This window comes from Musca domestica, unplaced genomic scaffold (assembly GCF_030504385.1).
Source record: "Musca domestica strain aabys unplaced genomic scaffold, Musca_domestica.polishedcontigs.V.1.1 37, whole genome shotgun sequence".
NCBI lineage: Eukaryota > Metazoa > Arthropoda > Insecta > Diptera > Muscidae > Musca > Musca domestica.
In genome coordinates, this window is record NW_026712321.1 from 8,328,434 (window position 1) to 8,346,602 (window position 18,169).

The following is an 18,169-nucleotide window of genomic DNA, read 5'->3' on the forward strand; positions in this document are numbered from 1 at the left end:
AGATATCACCCCACCTTGGGGAACTCCCTGTTTCACTCTACGGGCTTTGGACTTATTGTTCCGGAATTCCACGTACGACTGGCGTCCACACATATAGTTGATTATCCAACGTTTCAAACTTGGCCGGAGGGTAGTTCTCTGTACGTCCTCAAACAGTGTGGCATGATTGACCGTATCAAATGCCTTTGATAGGTCAAGCGCTACCAACACTGTTCTGTCACACGGCCTGTTCTGGTTTAGTCCTCTACTAATATGTGTGGAAATGGCGTGTAATGCTGTTGTGGTACTATGTTGTGGACGGAATCCGTGCTGGTGGTTGGCAACTGCATAGCTTCCTCTAATGCTGGGGAGGAGTAAAGCCTCAAGAGTCTTTGCTACTGGCGACAAGAGCGAAATCGGCCTGTACGATTCGCCTTTACTGGCATCCTTGCCTGGCTTCAGTAGCGGGACCACCCGGCCCATTTTCCAGGTTTCGGGCACTATGTGGGTGGCTAGCGACAAATTGAGAACTTTCGTTAAGTACTCGACTCCCGGCGTATCCAGCTGCTTCAACATTACCATTGAGATTCCGTCCGGGCCCAACGCTTTGGATGACTTAGCGTTACGGATGACATTTGCAACATCACCCATCGTAAACTGTGGTGGTTCCTCCTCGGCGGGAAGAGATCTGATACGACGTAGTACTCTTCGCTTCGCCCTATCACTCTCGGGGTGCTCGACAAATTGTCGGTTAAAATATTCCGCGCACCTCTTCGGATCAGTCACCGTTACGTCGTTAAAAGTGACTGAGGTCCTATCATCCTTTTTTCCAGGGTTCGAGAGCGACTTAACCGTTACCCACAGCTTACTCATATCGGTTCCAATGTTGCAGCACTTCAGATGGTCTAGCCACTTTTTCCTCTTATGCTCCTGTACCAACCGGTTGACTTCCACTGTCAAATCACTGATTCTAGGATCAGTAGGGTTGGTACGACGGAGATCATCACGCTCGTTTGCTAATCCCGCTGCCTCTGCTGGGAAGTTTGGTCTTATCTCGGGTATTCGACCAGCAGGTATATAGCGAGCGGCTGCAGCTCTGATGATGTTTCGGAAAATCCTTTCTGCTACCCGAACATCAGAAGGGTTGGGCAGTTCTCTGAAGCGGCGGTTGGTGAATTCTCTGAACTCTGGCCAGTGAGCTTTCCCATGGTTAAGGAAAGTGCGGCGTTCAGAGGTTATGAAATCGGGCGACCTGCTTATGGAGACGATTATCGGGAGATGGTCTGAGCCAAGAGAAATGACGGGTTGCCAAGTCACGTCATTTATCAGACCGGGTGACACTATGGTTAAGTCTGGCGAACTCTGACACTCTCCTCTTATTCGGGTGGGGGCATCCTCGTTAACCGTGCAGAATGTGGAGCAGTCAATCTGCTCTGCCAGCGCTGATCCCCTCTGGTCATTACCTAGGACGGAATGCCACAACTCATGGTGGGCATTAAAATCCCCTAGTACCAGGCGGTTATTGCCTACCAATAATGGGCTAATATCAGGCAAATAACGTGGTTCACAGCTATTAATCGGCGGGATATACACATTAAGCACCTCTACCTCGGCAGTTCCACACTTGACTGCTACCCCCATACATTCCATGTATGGGTCACTAGAGACTAGCTCAAGCGAGATAGGTCTGTACTGAACAGAATGGTGTAACAGGAACGCTAATCCCCCACCTCCACTTCTGGTGCGATCCTTCCTTTGTACGTTGTAACCATAACAACGTTGTAGGCTGCAATTTTCATTCAGCTTGGTTTCCTGCACCGCTGCGATCTTAATATTCCTCCGACTCATAAATTCCACTATCTCATCTATTTTGCCTCGAAGTCCGTTGCAATTGAATTGCAAGAATGATGCACAATCCGGAGTTGGAACAGCAACATGTGGCGTTAGGTGCTGCGGTGTTGGTTGCTGTTCTGGAGACTGCGGTGGAGTGCCATACTCCGACGACGTCTCTGACGAGGACGACGAAGAAGAGGACTCGCTGGGGACTACGTTACTGCAGCAAGTCGCAACATAATCCCTTTCGCTGTAGTCTCGCAAACGCCTTAATCCGGAACAGTTCTTGAAGTGCACCCACTCTCTGCATCCATTACATCGCACCGAGACAGATCTGTGGTGGATGACGTTCTGACAAACCGAGCAGAACCAAGGTCCGGGGTTTTCCTCAATCCCGGCACGGACCAATAAAATCCGGAGCAAGCATTCCGGGATATGCTGCTCCCAATGCAGAAAAATAGACAAACACAAACATGTACATACTGGGTTGGCAGCCGCTGGCCGAAACTGGAATCTTGTTGTTTCGGGTCAATCCGAAACTGGAATCTTGTTGTTTCGGGTCAATCCGGTATTGTAGAACCCGCTGCCGTGGGATTGTGTAGATTTTGTCGATGCATTCGTTGCAATAAGCATTTTGAAAACACCCGAATTTGAATATTTTCTGAACAATTTTTTATTTTTGAAAAGAAGACACACACATAAGCAAATGAAGTTGACACATTAAGCCAGAAAAATAAAAAATTTAAATCATATGGTAGTTCTGCCCTACCTTGAATTCATTGTACCATGGTTGGACTCATGGTACAATGATATCAAGGTAGGGCTATGATACCATATGATTTTAATTTTTTTTATTTTCTTGGCTTAATATGTCATCTTAATTTGTTTATGTATGTGTTTTCTTTTCAATAACAAAAAAATTGTTCAGAAAATATTCAAATTCGGATGTTTTCAAAATGATTATTTCAAGGTATGCATCGACAAAATCTAGAGTTTTTGTAGCGAAATAATCCTTAAGAGATATATAGTACATGATTTTGAAAAGAAATGTTGACTTTTCATTCAGTTATCGTGGTTTTCAATTATTTATTCAAAATAAATGCAACAAGTTGTTTGATTTTTTATTGTTTTGATACTAATTTTGACATTACCAGTCAAACAGGTAGACCTCTATACTTGCAATTTTTTCAAAGTTGACCTACCTTCTCTTCATTGTTGGACTATTCACCATGGTTGGACTATTGTGTCTGGAGTTTTTTTTTTTTTTTTGGAAAGCTAAGTTGGCACTAAAAAATACCAAAGTGTCGATCACCTCAAGTAAGCGCTTCGCAGAGCAACATTCGGTTTGAAGGGCATAATTCGTGCCAAAGTGCCAATTCGAAAAAATCTAAACATATTCTAAAAGTTAATGCTATTTCCGACCTTTTTTGCTTTCATCCAAAAAAAAAAATTAAGAAAAAATGTAAAAATTATGGCGTTTGACTTTGTTGCAGTTTGTTGGGAGCTATAGCTATATCCGAACCGATTTTCACCAAATTTGATGTACTTACTTCTGGACTGAATTCGGTCGGATGTGGCAAAACTCAGGACTTGTGGACTGATTTTGGACATTTTGGGCACAATAAACCCGAAATCGGTTGAAGATATATATATATATATATATATATGGGAGCTATATCCAAATCTGAACCGATCTTTTCAAAATTTGGCAGAGGTATTTCTGAGCTGTATCTGACATCTGGTACCAAATATCAGTGTTGTCGAATGCATATTACAAATGTGACGGACTTAAATAATAAATCGGATGAAACATATATAAGAGAGCTATAGGCATATCTGAACCGATTTTCACCTAATTCTACCTGCTTCTAGTGGGATGTGCCAAAATTCAGGTCATTTGGATTTATATTAAACTGATCCTATTATCACCTATAATATAACTATTCAATATGGATCCAATTTTTAATATAATATCCAAACAACGGCACCTCCTGATTTTGGTATTTAGAGGTTTGAGCCCCAATTTCTACCCAAATCAGCTTTAAATTGACATATCGGCTTTTCATTAGCTTATCTCATCACAACAAATATCGAATGTAGTTCTACTTTTTGATACAGTACCCAAGCAACGACGCCTCCTGATTTTCGGTATTTGGGAGGTTTGGGCCTCAATTTTCAATCAAATCATATGTTTTATATTGGCATATCGGCTTCTCAGTGGGTAGTTTACCTCCTCTTAAAAACTATTTAATGTGAGTCCAATTTTTCTATACAATACTCAAGCAATGGTACGACCTGCTTCCTACAAAATCTGCTGTACTTTGACATTTCTGGTTATCAGGGCAGTTAAAATCGTTATAGGAAATAGGTCCACTCTTTTGTGTAGTCCTCATATATTGGTATCCACTTCCTGCAGTTCGGCACTTTGAAGATTTTGATCTTAATTTTTAATGAAAATTTGATTTATATTTTTCGGGTCCTCTACTCTCAAAAATGTTTAATGTGGGCACATTTTTTGATATAGTCCCCCCATACAAAGGTACCACCTGATTGTAAGTATTTAGAATGTTTTTGTCTCAATTTTCTATCAAATCAGTTGTAGTTGGACATTGTGGGATCTCTTAAGGCCTACATTTACTCCTCGCAAAAAATGTATGTATATAGGTCCCCTTTTTGTTTATAGCTCTCATATATAGTTACCTCCCGATTTTCCATATTTTCAAGATTTCGATCTCTTTTTTTCGCCAAATCAGCAAATCCAATTTCAATTTTGTCGAGAGCAGTTTAGAATGTCCTTGAAAAAAATATTCAATATTGATAAAGCCTTCCTATAACATCAACTCCCATCTCCAGAGAGTGTAGCCGTTTTGAGTACAAATCCAATTTTCACCTATGGAGGGTATAAAAACTTCGACATGGCCAAACTTTTAGAGTCACTTTTACTTGTTTCCACTGTTCATTGCTTCTGTTATGCGTTTTGATTTCTATGTCTTCTTTAGTTGGCCACATATCCACTAAATATATGTGAGAACCCAACAATCAGACGCCACAGGGTCATTGTTGCTGCTTACGCTTACGCTCCCGCTGTCTACTGTCACACTACAACAACTTAAGATATTCAATTAATTTATGTCAATTAAATCAACAATGAATGGTTGTTGTTGGTGACATATGTATGTCTGTCTACCTTTTTGTTGCTGCTGTTGCTTCTACGGTTAGTGTTGTTGGTTGGTGTGGTTGTGATGAGCCTATTCTGCCGCTAGAATATCTGTCTTCCCTCGCTTTTTTTGCATTCGTCGTGTGCCATATTTCGTTTAGATTTAATTAATCTAAAAAGTAACCTTTTGGCCTTTTCTTTTTTATTATTTTTTTTTTTCAGCAACAAGCACGCTTTTCTAAATGATTTTAATATTGATATTTTTATTATTTTAAAAATGTTTTGAATGAAATAAATAAAAAAAAAACAACAATTTAAGATGAACATTTTTGTTTTTTTATATTTCGGTGAAATATATTTGGTTACCGGGCAAAAAATATTCACTTTTTTATATTTATTTATTTCTAACCTTGGAAGTAGACACGGGAATTGAAATATTTTGCCTTGAAAAAAAAAAAGAACTTCCATGCATTTTAGTTTTTTTGAGATTATTTTTAAATATAATCTTTTTAGTGCATTTATTTTTAAATATTTAAACATTTTATTTAGTTGGGTAGATTGGATTATCTTTCACAAACGCGCTTTTTTTATACCATCCAACCCGAAATGGAGTGTAGATTAATTTTGTCATTTGGTTTGCTACTCCTTGCACATACTTTAATGTATAAAAGTATGCCAAATTCTGGTTCAGTATTAAATTTCAAAATTATTTAACGACTTGTGAGAAGGACGATTTTCTAATGGGTTTCCCGATCATTTTGATGTATTTCAATTATCCAAGCAGCAGATACAAGATATTGCTGATGATCGGCAGGCCGTTCGTCACGCATTCTTGTGAAAACTGAATGCTCTAAGACCAAAACATTCCTTAAGGAATGTCTAAATCTTGTAAATGGCCAAACCTGGGGCTGGATTGTGGTCCCATAAAAACATGAAAAGTATTTTGAAAAGTATTTTTTTATAACATTTTTCGTTTGACATCGCTTTCCCTTATTTTTCATTTCACATTTTCATGGAACAAGAATTGAGGCTCAGTCATACGGCTGCAAAGTGTATAGGTTAGGTTAGGGTAAAGGACGCTCAGTTTCCGTTTTGCAACCGCTGCACTCGGAGACCTGCTGGTCCATTGTGATCATCCTAATGGAGAAAGTGGAAGAAAATTGGAAAATGGAAAAAGTGAAGATATTACTGATAGGAAATATAAAGGGCGAAATAAAAACTGCAAAAAATTAAAAGCCTTAATTTTATGACCCGAATTATGACCTTGAAACGGCCATGCTGCCCGAATGTTGCTCTGCGGTAATTGGGTCCATTCCCGGCAAAGCGCTTGCTTGAGGTGATCGACACTTTGGTATTTTTAGTGCCAACCTTGCTTTACAAAATACTCCAGACACAATAGTCCAACGGAATGGTATCCGGAGATTTTGGTGGTCATTGTGCGCTGGAAATAAAGCGAGGAACCTCATTTGGAAACCATTCTTGGGTTGCGCATGCTGAGTACGATGGTTCTGAGTCCTGTTGGAATGTCCAAGGTCTGCAGCAAAATGTTTGCATGCCCAAGGCTTTAATACACCCTCCATGATATTTTCGCGATAATATTCGGCATTTATTCTGATGCCACGTTCCATTAATAGGAGCGGAGAGCGATCATCCACTGTTATGGCGGCTCACACCATCACCATGGCCGGCGCTTGAGTTCAGGTGGCCAACCGAAGGTGCACATTTCCAGCTGACCTCTTTGGCAAGTAAACCACGGTCATTTTGTTTGTTTACAAACTGCTGGACAACAAATGTTTTCTCATCGGAGAGAACCAAATTCGTCAGTTCACCACTTGCGGTCAAGCGAAGCAACTCTTTAGCTCTTTTGAGTCTATTTTCTTTCTATTGCGGTGTAAGTTCATGCACTTTTAGAATTTCAATGGCTTTACGCTGAGCTCATTTTTCAATATTTGCCGAATCGAATATTGCGATATGTTCGTCGGTTTAACGAAGTCCGTCTGTCTGTTGAAATCACGAAATAGCCCACATTATTTGACATAAAGCTTCAAAATTTGGCAGAACAATTTGTATTGTGTCTAGGATGGTTGGTATTGAATATGATATATAATGGTCCACATTTTGGTATGGCCGCCACATAACGATACCTCCCGATATTCGGTTTTTTTATGATTTTCGCCACATTTTTCCACGGATTTGCTTAAAAATTGGTATTTGAAAATCTTTATGGGTTCTAGCTTCTGTGGCAAAACATTCTATGTATAGGTCCAGGTTTTTGTATAGCCTCCATACAACGCTTCCTTCCGATATTCGACACTTTGATGATTTTTGCCACATTTCTTCACGTATTTGTCCAAAAAATGGTATTTGTAGTTCGTAATGAGTTCTAGCTCATGGTATAGGCCCAATATAATGGTACCTCCCGATATTCGGTGTTTTGATGATATTGGCCACATTTTCCCACGGATTTGTCTAAAAATTAGTTTTTGTATTTCCTAATGGGTTCTAACTCCGATGGCAGAACATTGAATATTTAGGTCAACGGTTTGCTATAACGTACATATAACGATACCCACCGATATTCGGCATTTTGATGATCCTCGGTCAAATTTACCCACGCTGTTTTTTTTAAATTTGGTATTTAAGAAGATTCGGTAGATGACAATGCTTGAAGTATAAAATTGTCTATAGAGGTTCCCGTTTTCGTATGTCCCCCATATAACAGCCTCACACACTTTATTTATTTTTTTTTGAAAAGTTTGACAGCAATATCCAAACGGTCTTACTGGTATTTGTAGTTTAAAGTGGAAAACGTTTCAATTCAGGTACTTTTATACAAAAATGTTTTCTTTTTAAATGCTATATTTTAAAATCGAAAAAATTCAAGTCCTTTGAGGGATCTTCTATAAACCGCGGACTCCCACAGGTCAACTGACTAAAATTATATAGCTATTACACAACATTAAATACCCCCTCACCACCCTTTTAATTTGCAGTGCTATTTACAAAATATATTATCACATTATAGATTTTAATCACCTCTCTCTCTCTTTCTTTTATCTGTGGGCGAAAATATTAATTAATCAATTTTGCTAAATACAAACAAACAAACCAACCAACCATAAAACGTCAATTTGCATTAGAAGGTGTCTGGTGCAGGCAAATGTTTCGGACGACGCAACTTATTGATAATCACAGAAATTGACGTATCCAATTAGGAAATCGTCGTCATCGATGGTAGGGCGAATTGATTTACATATGCATGCATGCAGTAGCAAAGAGGGGCCGACAGACAGGGGCAGACTTTTTATCAATCAAGGTGCACACAAAAGGTGAATCTGTTTCCCATTACAGCGGTTCATTGGGGGGTCAAATAGTGAATGACCGTTAAATGGTATCGCACTGCAACGGCTGAAGGTCAAACAAAATTGCTTGTCACATAGGGAAATGGTATTTTGGGTTGTAGTATAAATTACGGTATCTCCGGATCATACGTATGTCTTCTTATGTCAGTTTAGATTTGATAATCTCTCTATTAATTGAACTAAAAAGAACTAATTTTCCAATTGTTTATACCCTCAGCCATATGGCTAGTTATACCCTCAGCCTCATTTGATACAGTCAAAAAGTGCCTCATCGAAATAACGGTTTTAGACCCTAGGTCTCTTTGGACCAAGTCCGTTTCAAGGCATTTGTAGTCGATCTAGCGATGTCTGTCCGTCTGTCTGTCCATCTGCCTGGCTGGTGTCCACGATAACTCTCGAAGGTAGTATCCGATTTGATCCAAACTTGGTACTTCATAATATTATTGTCAAACTTAGATCGAGTTCGGAGATGGGCAATATCGACTCACTTCTTCTGGTACCTCCCCTACAAAATATCAAAATTTTTAAAGAAAATAATTAACTGCACAGAAAGAAAATGGATAATCCGATTTTGCTCCAACTTTGCACATCCTAATATTTACATCACTGCTAGGTCAGGTGCGAAAATGGAAAATATCGGTCCACTCCCTCAAGTACCTCCCCCACAAAGGGTAAAAATTTGAAATAATTATAACTCTTACAAAATGTGATATAAACGTACGATTGTCTGTAAATTTCACACATCTCAATATTTTTATTAACTTAAGGTCTGGTGTGAAGATGGAATGCATCGGTCCACTCCTTTTGACATCTCACCCACAAAGGGTCAAAATTTTGAATATTCAAGAAGCTCATAAAACACGAAGTTAACATCCGATTCCATTCAGACTTGGCACATCTTAATACTTCCATCAAAACAAGATTTGTTATAAAGATGGTATAGATAGGACCATTCCTTCTGATACCTCCCCCACAAATGGTCAAAATGTCGAATAACCAAAACGATCATACAATCCAAAATAAGCATCCGGTTCTCTTCATATTTCACACATTCCATTATTTTTACTAACACAAGATCTGCTGTGAAGATGGAATATATCGGTCCACTCCTTCTGGTACCTCCACCCACAAAGGGTCAACATTTTGAATATTCAAGAAGCTCATAAAACACGAAGTTAACATCCGATTCCATTCAGACTTGGCACATCTTAATACTTTCATTAAAGCAAGATTTGTTATAAAAATGGTAGAGATCGGACCATTCCTTCTGGTACCTCCCCCACAAAGGGTCAAAATTTAGAATAACCGAAGCGTTTATAAAATCCGAAATAAGCATCAGATTCTCTTTATATTTAACACATCCTATTGCTAACACAAGATCTGCTGTGAAGATTTTATATATTGGTCCACTCCTTCTGGTACCTCACCCACAAAAGGCTAAAAATTTTGAATATTGATGAAGCCCATAAAACACGAAGTTAACATCCGATTTCATTCAGACTTGACACATCTTAATATTTCCAGCAACACAAGATCTGTTATAAAGATGGTAGAGATCGCACCATTTCTTCTGGTATCTCCCCCACATAGGTTTCAAGATTTTGAAAAACAAAAAGTTCCAAGAAAGCGAAAACATGTAACTGTCTTCAAATTATTTTTGCTAACGCAAGATCTGTTGTGAAGATAATGTATATCTGCGAACCAATTCTGGTACCTCACCTATAAACCAATTTCAGGCTGCTGTCATTTCTAAGCCACTCGTCCGACAGCTGTTAAAATTATTCAAGCGCTTCACCGTGAATGGGCCAAAATACCGCTGAGCAACATTCGGGCAGCGTGTGACGGTATCATTGGCCGTTTGAAGGCCATACTCCGTGCCAACGGCTACCAATTCGAACAAATCTAAGCTTATTCTGAAATTTGATGCTATTTTCGACCTTTATTGCTTTCATTCAAAAAAAAATTTAAAAAAAAAATGTAAAAATTATGGCTTTAGACTCTTTTGCAGTTTTTTTTATCTCACCCTGTAATAACTTGCGAAACATGTCAACTTGTTATATCTAAATATTTCTCTTAACCATTAATCTGATATGAACCTGTACGAACATTTTATCGAAATTTATGATTTCGCATAAAATTGGATATAAAAGTTTGATTTCTTTTAAATTCTGCGCGTACCAATACTTTTATATGCATTATATGCGAGGTGGAATATTTCGGTCTGCTATATCTGGTAACTCACAAATATTTCAACATTTTCAAAAAAAAAAAAAAAAAAAAAATACATATCTCATATAAATTATAGGAAGCAGATGATATAGTCCAAATATGGCACATACGAATTGGACAGTAATGACCAACAGCTTCGGAACCTCTCCCATAGAGGGTCAACAGTTGGAATAGTCATAACTCAAGGCTAGGGGTATACATCTGTCGGCAAAACCCACTGATACTTTTTAACTTGTTTGTTTTTATTTTTCCTACAATCCAAGTATTACTCCAATTATAAACCGGAAATATTTATATAGTCAGTTCTGGTTATTTTATTTTACTCATCGGGTCGGTCGTATATGGCAAGCATATATTTGCCATATTGGACTAAGTACGCTACAAATAGGCTACGCATATATGCATTTAAAATCAATTATTGAAAATGGACAATAATTATTCTTCCTTTATTATTAATGAAAAAAATAAAAAGTGATAAACAATTATGACAATTACATTAGAAAAATAATCTGTACGATTTATTACATATGTACATATATTATTTTGTAATGACGTTTATTATTAAATCAATGTTTTTTTCTGCGTGCTCTGCTCTCATTATTATAGTTTGTAACACTTTGTATTCGTTTTTTTTTTTTCAATTTCCATAACATTTTCATTAATCTGTTTTTATTTCATTTTCTCTCTCCCTCTTTCTCTCTTTGCAGTTATCCCCTTATCAACATACCCCTGCCCGGAACAATACCCACAAAAATCGTCCTGCCATTCGAGGGCAAATATTCGTTGTTTGGCGAGGGTGAACAACGATCGAACTATTCGCTCGTCAAGAACATATTCAATGTGAATAATGTTTCGTATGAACCGCATGTACCGTGGGCCCAGAATTCACCCTATTTCTATGTGCAACAGATCACCTTGCGATCGAGTGTGTTACCCTGGACCGAGGATATGCAGCTGATGGATGCATTTCGTGCGCCACTCTATGAAGTGTTTCGTTTATTGGAAATTGTGCGAAATCACGAAACGGCCGACAAGTAAGTAAACATCAAAGGGATTTGCGAGGGCGAGGGGAATTTGCATTTGACTTGTTTAGTTTAGTTATTGTCATATTAACTCACTTTCCATCCAATAGAGGCATCATTAGCCAGCCAGCTAGTTAGCTAGCTATTACATTCTGCTCCTCTGGGCCAGGCAATTGTGCTGATCATTCATTGCACTGGGTAGTCACAATCAATCAGACGAACAAACAAATATTAATTTTTGTTGTCGTCGTCGTTGCTATTCAAAGTATATTTATTTATATGAGCATTGTTATTATTGTTGTTGTTGCTGTTCAGTTTCATTCATTCATTATTGTACTTTAATTTATGTTTGTGTATTTGAGCCAATATCTTACCCTCCCCTCATTCTTTCTTTCTGTCTTGTCGTTTTTGTAGTCAACGCACTTTGGATAAGATCTGTTTACGTGTGGATAATGTGAAACGACCGCAGAACGAGCAAATCTTTCCGGAATATGATTGCCTAGTATTGTCACCGGCCAATCTCTGGGGCCAAAGTATACAGAATTTTACCGGTGATGCAAATATATTGAATACCGTGTTTCAATATCATGTAAGTAATAATATGCAATGCATTTGCCCCCCCCCCCCCCCCCCCCATCCTAAATAATTGCACTAATTATAATTAAGGTCCCCCACCCTGGTTGTGTATTAATTCTATTAATAGGGCTTTCAATTAGCTTTAAGCAATGGAAATTTGAGATCATGACGTCTACACATTGTGGTGTCAACTACATACAATGTAATGACAAATTATCGATAATGGTTTTTGCAATTGGCATTCTAGAAATTTTTAAATGACATCTACAGAGATCTCGAGACGAAGAGAAATTGTCCTTGAAGGCCCCAGCCAGATGTAGTGTTGGTTTTTATATTGAAAAATGTATTTTTCAGAGCCATTTATTAACGTGTTTTGTTTTAGTATTTCCAGGATGATTTATTAAGGATGATTTTTAAGAAGCTAAAGGAAAGCTTTAAAAAAATAAATAAAACAAGTTAAACAGTCTCAGTCGGTTTTGCCGACACATGTATACCCTTAGACAATGTTCGATTATTCAAATATATTTTGACTTCTGTTATGATTATTCAAATTATTGAACGTCTATGGAATAAGCACCGAAGGAATTCGCCAATCTTGTCTATTTCGTAGCGGCCATAAATAAATATGATATACATTTTGCGACGTGCAGGTTTTCAACTATATCGACTACTTCCTTTACTTTTTATGAGATATGTGATAATATTTGTAAAATGTTAAAATGTGCCTGAGGTGCCAGATATAGTCGACCGAAGTATTCCATTTTCATACTTCACCTAATACAGATAAAAATATTGGTATGGGCAAAATTACAAGAAAATCTAACATTTATTTACGAAAATTCCGACAAAATCCATTTTCATCGCAGGTTTTTGGTTGAAATATTGAAGAAATGGTCCGATCTCTATCATATTTAAAACAGATCTTCTGTTGATAGAAAAAATGAGATGTACCTAGTCTGAATGGAATCGGATGTTAATTTCGCGTTAAATGAGCTTCACGGATATTAAAAATTTTTACCCTTTGTGGGGGAGCTACCAGATTGAGTGAACCGATATATTCCATATTCACAGATGATCTTGTGTTAGAAAAAAATGAGTTGTGTGCAATTTGAAGAGAACCGAAAGCTTATTTCGGATTTGGTAACTTTAACCCTTTGTGGGGGAGGTACCAGACAAAAATGTCCGATACTTATAACAGATCTTGAGTTAAGAGAAATATTAAGATGTGCCAAGTCTGAATGGAATCGGATATTAATATGGCGTTTTATGAGCTTCATGGATATTCAAAATTTTGACCCTTTGTGGGGGAGGTACCAGAAGGAATGGACCATCTTTACACCAGATCTTGGGTTTATAAAAATATTGGAATGTGTGAAATTTGAAGACAATCGGAATTTTACATCTCATTTTATAAGAGTTGTAATTATTCAAAATTTTGACCCTTTGTGGGGGAGGTACTTGATAGAGTGCACCGAGATATTGTCCATTTTCGCACCTGACCTAGAGCTGACGAAAATATTAGGATTTGCAAAGCTCGAGCAAAATCGGATAAACGTTTCTCTATCTGGGCAAAAAATATATATTGTGAAAATTTCGACCTTTTGTGGGAGAGGTACCAGAAGGAGTGGACCAATGTATTCCATCTTAACACCAGACCTTGTGTTAATAAAAATATTGGGATGTGTGAAATTTGAAGACAATCGGACTCTTACATCACATTTTATAAGAGTTGTAATTATTCAAAATGTTGACGCTTTGTGGGGGAGGTACGTGAAGGAGTAGACCGATATAGTCCATGACCTGACCTACAATTGACGCAAATATTAGGATTTGCAAAGTTAGAGCAAAATGTATTTTTGAAAATTTCGATCTTTTGTGGTGGAGTTGGCAGAAGGAGTCGACCGAACTCGATCTAAGTTTCACAAAAATATTACAATGTACCAAGTTTGGACCAAATCGGATACTCCCTTCGAGAGTTATCGTGCGCACCAGCCAACCAGACAGACGAGCGGACATCGCTAGATCGACTTCAAATGTAATGAAACGGATTTAGTCCAAAGAGACCTAGGGTCTAAAGCCGTTATTTCGACTAGATAATAGCCATAAGGCTGAGGGTATAATTAACCATATGGCTAATGGTATAAAAAGGGAGATTTTTAAATTTTAATGGCTTTTTTTTAAATTATTTTTTGTTCCATCCATAAACGTGGATTTGTTAAACATATTTTTTTCTCTCCATCGATAAACGTGGATATTTGGTAAAAAGTATTTATCAAGGCCTTTCTACAAACGTGGATTTGTTAAAAATATTTTTCCAGGTGCAACTATAAACACAGATTTGTTAAGAAAGTTTTTTTCCTGGATAGATCTGTGGACTCTTCTTTAACTAGATGACTTTTTGTGACTTCAATGCACTCGCCATCAGGAAGTATTGGATTTGAATTATTCCTCGTTTTGTTTTTGTACTGACCTACGTCCAAAATTGCATATTCAAAAGGAAATTTGACTAAATTGTATTCATTTCTATTTTTGTTGTACAAAAAACGACATTAAATACAATACATTATTTATAAACAAACAACCAAGAAACAAACTAAGTAACATACAAATTCTCTAAAGTCACTGGCACGGGAATTGTTGTCTTCAATGTCAAGGCCAATCGAAAATAGTGGAAGAACTCGAAACAAAGGGAAAGCGAAGCCATAAGTGTATGTATATTTTAAATCAAGTGCTAATCTTTATAGAGGCCTCATTTGTCAGAAGAAGAAAAAAAAAACGTACACAACAAAAACAGTGGCCGTTCATATGCCGGGCGAGAGATATGATTAGAAAAATTGATAATACCATGGGCTGTTGAAAATTTTGCATTTGATTAGACAACCGCCAGCACCACCAACACCACCAACTAATTTTGGAAAAATACTAATTGTCTAGACAAAAAAAAATATAAGCTGCCTCCTGACAAGTTTGTAGTTATGTTTATGTGTATACAAATACATACAACATGCTTAGTTCTGTGCTATATAAACAATGTTGAGGGTGTCCCACACTTTTGGCCGGTGAATATCACGTTTCCATTGAGTGACAAATGTTAGACGATAACCTGGTTCTTCTTAAGAATTCTTCGATTCTGAAAAAAGTTTTTGGGTTGGGGGTCAAAACAATATTTTCATTAAAAAAATGCAAATTTTTCATGAGTTGTTATGAAGTGTGGGTTATTATACGTTCAAGGCTGTGCTAAATAAAACTATTTTTATTTTTGAACATTTTCAGTGATTCTTGTTGCAAAAATAACTTCAAAATAGCGAATGCCACAAAAATTTTTGAACTTATAGTCTATCTATGTTCTTTTAACTTCACATGTACGGGTTTTGGGTGAGTCATAAATTTTTGTCGTTGAAGAAAAAATTTGATATGAATAACACAATAGATAGGAACAAATGCTACAAAACTTTTGTTTATCTTTAAATTTGTTTTCATTTCTCTTTTTTTTTTTTTTGTTAACTGAGTTAATGTTTAAACAAGTTTCAAAAAGGCTTCAGTTGTGGAGGCAGGCCTCCTGAACCTTACACATTTAAAAATCAGTGAGGAAAAGTCTAAGGTCTGGCGTGGCCGACCCTACACCACAATGCATATTTAGTAAAGCTCCCTAAGAAAAGAGTTTATTTGAAGAAGATCATATCACCTATCAACATTTGGCTTTAGAGTAGTTATTGCATATCCATTTCTGAATCGATTTTCACTAAATTTGACGAAGATCTTTTTATCTTTTATATTGAATAACGTTGCTATAGAGTGTATGATATCACTTCGAGAAGGATTACATTTAAAAAATATATATGTCGGAGCCGAAATTCACTCTATTTGGGCTGATATTAGTCATTATTTGCACAATAAACCTAAAATCGGATTAAGGATATATGTATATGGGAGCTATATCCAAATCTGAACCGATCTTGATAAAATTTGGCAAAGGTATTTCCGAGCTCTATAAGATATCTGGTACCAAATATCATTGTTGTCGAATGCATATTACGAATGTGAAGGGACTTAAAAACCAAATCGGATGAAACATATATATGGGAGCTATAGCTATATCTGAACCGATTTTCACCAAATTGGATGTACTTGCTTCTAGACTGAATTCGGTGGGATGTGCCAAAATTCAGGTCATTTGGACTTATATTGGCCAGTTGGTGCACAGTTAACCTGAAATCGGTTGAAGATATGTGTAGGAGCTATATCCAAATCTGAACCGATCTTGATAAAATTTGACAAATGTATTTCCAAGCTCTATAAGATATCTGGTACCAAATATCATTGTTGTCGAATGCATATTACGAGTGTGAAGGGACTTAAAAACCAAATCGGATGAAACATATATATGGGAGCTATAGCTATATCTGAACCGATTTTCACCAAATTTGATGTATTTGCTTCTAGACTGAATTCGGTGGGATGTGCCAAAATTCAGGTCATTTGGACTTATATTGGCCAGTTGGTGCACAGTTAACCTGAAATCGGTTAAAGATATATGTGGGAGCTATATCCAAATCTGAACCGATCTTGATAAAATTTGGCAGAGGTATTTCTGGGCTGTATCGGATATCTGGTACCAAATATCATTGTTGTCGAATGCATATTACGAATGTGGGGGACTTAAACCCCAAATCGGATGAAACATATACATGGGAGCTATAGCCATACCTAAACCGATTTTCACCAAATTTGATGTACTTGCTTCTAGACTGAATTCAGTCGGATGTGCCAAAATTCAGGTCATTTGGACTGATATTGGCGATTTGATATACAATTAACCCGAAATCGTTTGAAGATATATGTGGGAGCTATATCCAAATCTGAACCCATCTTGATGAAATTTGGCAGATGTATTTCTGGGCTGTATCGGATATCTGGTACCAAATATCATTGTTGTCGAATGCATATTACGAATGTGAGGGACTTGAACACCAAATCGGATAAAACATATACATGGGAGCTATAGCTATATCTGAACCGATTTTCACCAAATTTAACGTATTTGCTTCTAGATTGAATTCGGTCGGATGTACCAAAATTCAGCCCATTTGGACTTATATTGGCCAGTTGGTGCACAATTAACCTGAAATCGGTTGAAGATATATAGGGGAGCCATATCCAAATCTGAACCGATCTTGATAAAATTTGACAAAGTTATTTCCAAGCTCTATAAGATATCTGGTACCAAATATCATTGTTGTCGAATGCATATTACGAATGTGGGGGACTTAAACACCAAATCGGATGGAGCATATATATGGGAGCTATAGCTATATCTGAACCGATTTTCATCAAATTTGATGTACTTGCTTCTAGACTGAATTCAGTCGGATGTGCCAAAATTCAGACCATTTGGATTTATATTGGCCATTTGGTGCACAATTAACCTGAAATCGGTTGAAGGTATATATGGGAGTTATATCTACATTTGAACCGATTCTCACCAATTTCAATAGGGTTAGCCCTTGGGCCTAACAAATATTGTTTGGAAAAAATCATCTGAATCGGATAACAAGTACGACCTGTATTTTGTTCACAAGAATACTGGAAAGACGGACGGACGGACTGACATGCATAAATCGACTCAGAATGTTATTCTATGAAGATCCTCTAAACTATGGGTCTATCTCGCTTCCTTCTCCATGTTACAAACAAATGCAAAACCCTTACCACTATCTGGTGTAGGGTATAAAAAAATAAATAAAATAAAATACATTTTCACAGGCAAAGCAACACCAAAATAGGTTTCAATCAACCGAAAACCCTTCAAAAGTTATTTGATTTGTCTAAAAATCTATAGAAATTCCCAAGATAGAACTATCATCTATAGTTCTTCTATCCATATGAAATCTCTCAAACACACTTTTATCTGCATGAAGGAAACCACTCCACTTCAGATTTCAGATAAAATCTAAATAAGTTTTTTTTGTTTTAGTCAATAAAGATTAGCATTGTTTTGGAGGCCATTTCAT

General features: G+C 37.2%; 1 protein-coding gene across 1 annotated transcript in view; it reads left to right on the top strand.

Annotated features, from left to right (window-relative positions):
• The window catches only part of LOC101891653 (sterol regulatory element-binding protein cleavage-activating protein), a 36,008-nt gene that overhangs the window by 7,338 nt on the left and 10,501 nt on the right, over positions 1–18,169 (top strand). Inside the window, exons 2-3 of the mRNA XM_005185418.4 lie at positions 11,268–11,594; positions 11,997–12,171. Coding sequence (XP_005185475.1) covers positions 11,268–11,594; positions 11,997–12,171 — 502 coding nt within the window. The remainder of the gene's footprint in view (positions 1–11,267; positions 11,595–11,996; positions 12,172–18,169) is intronic.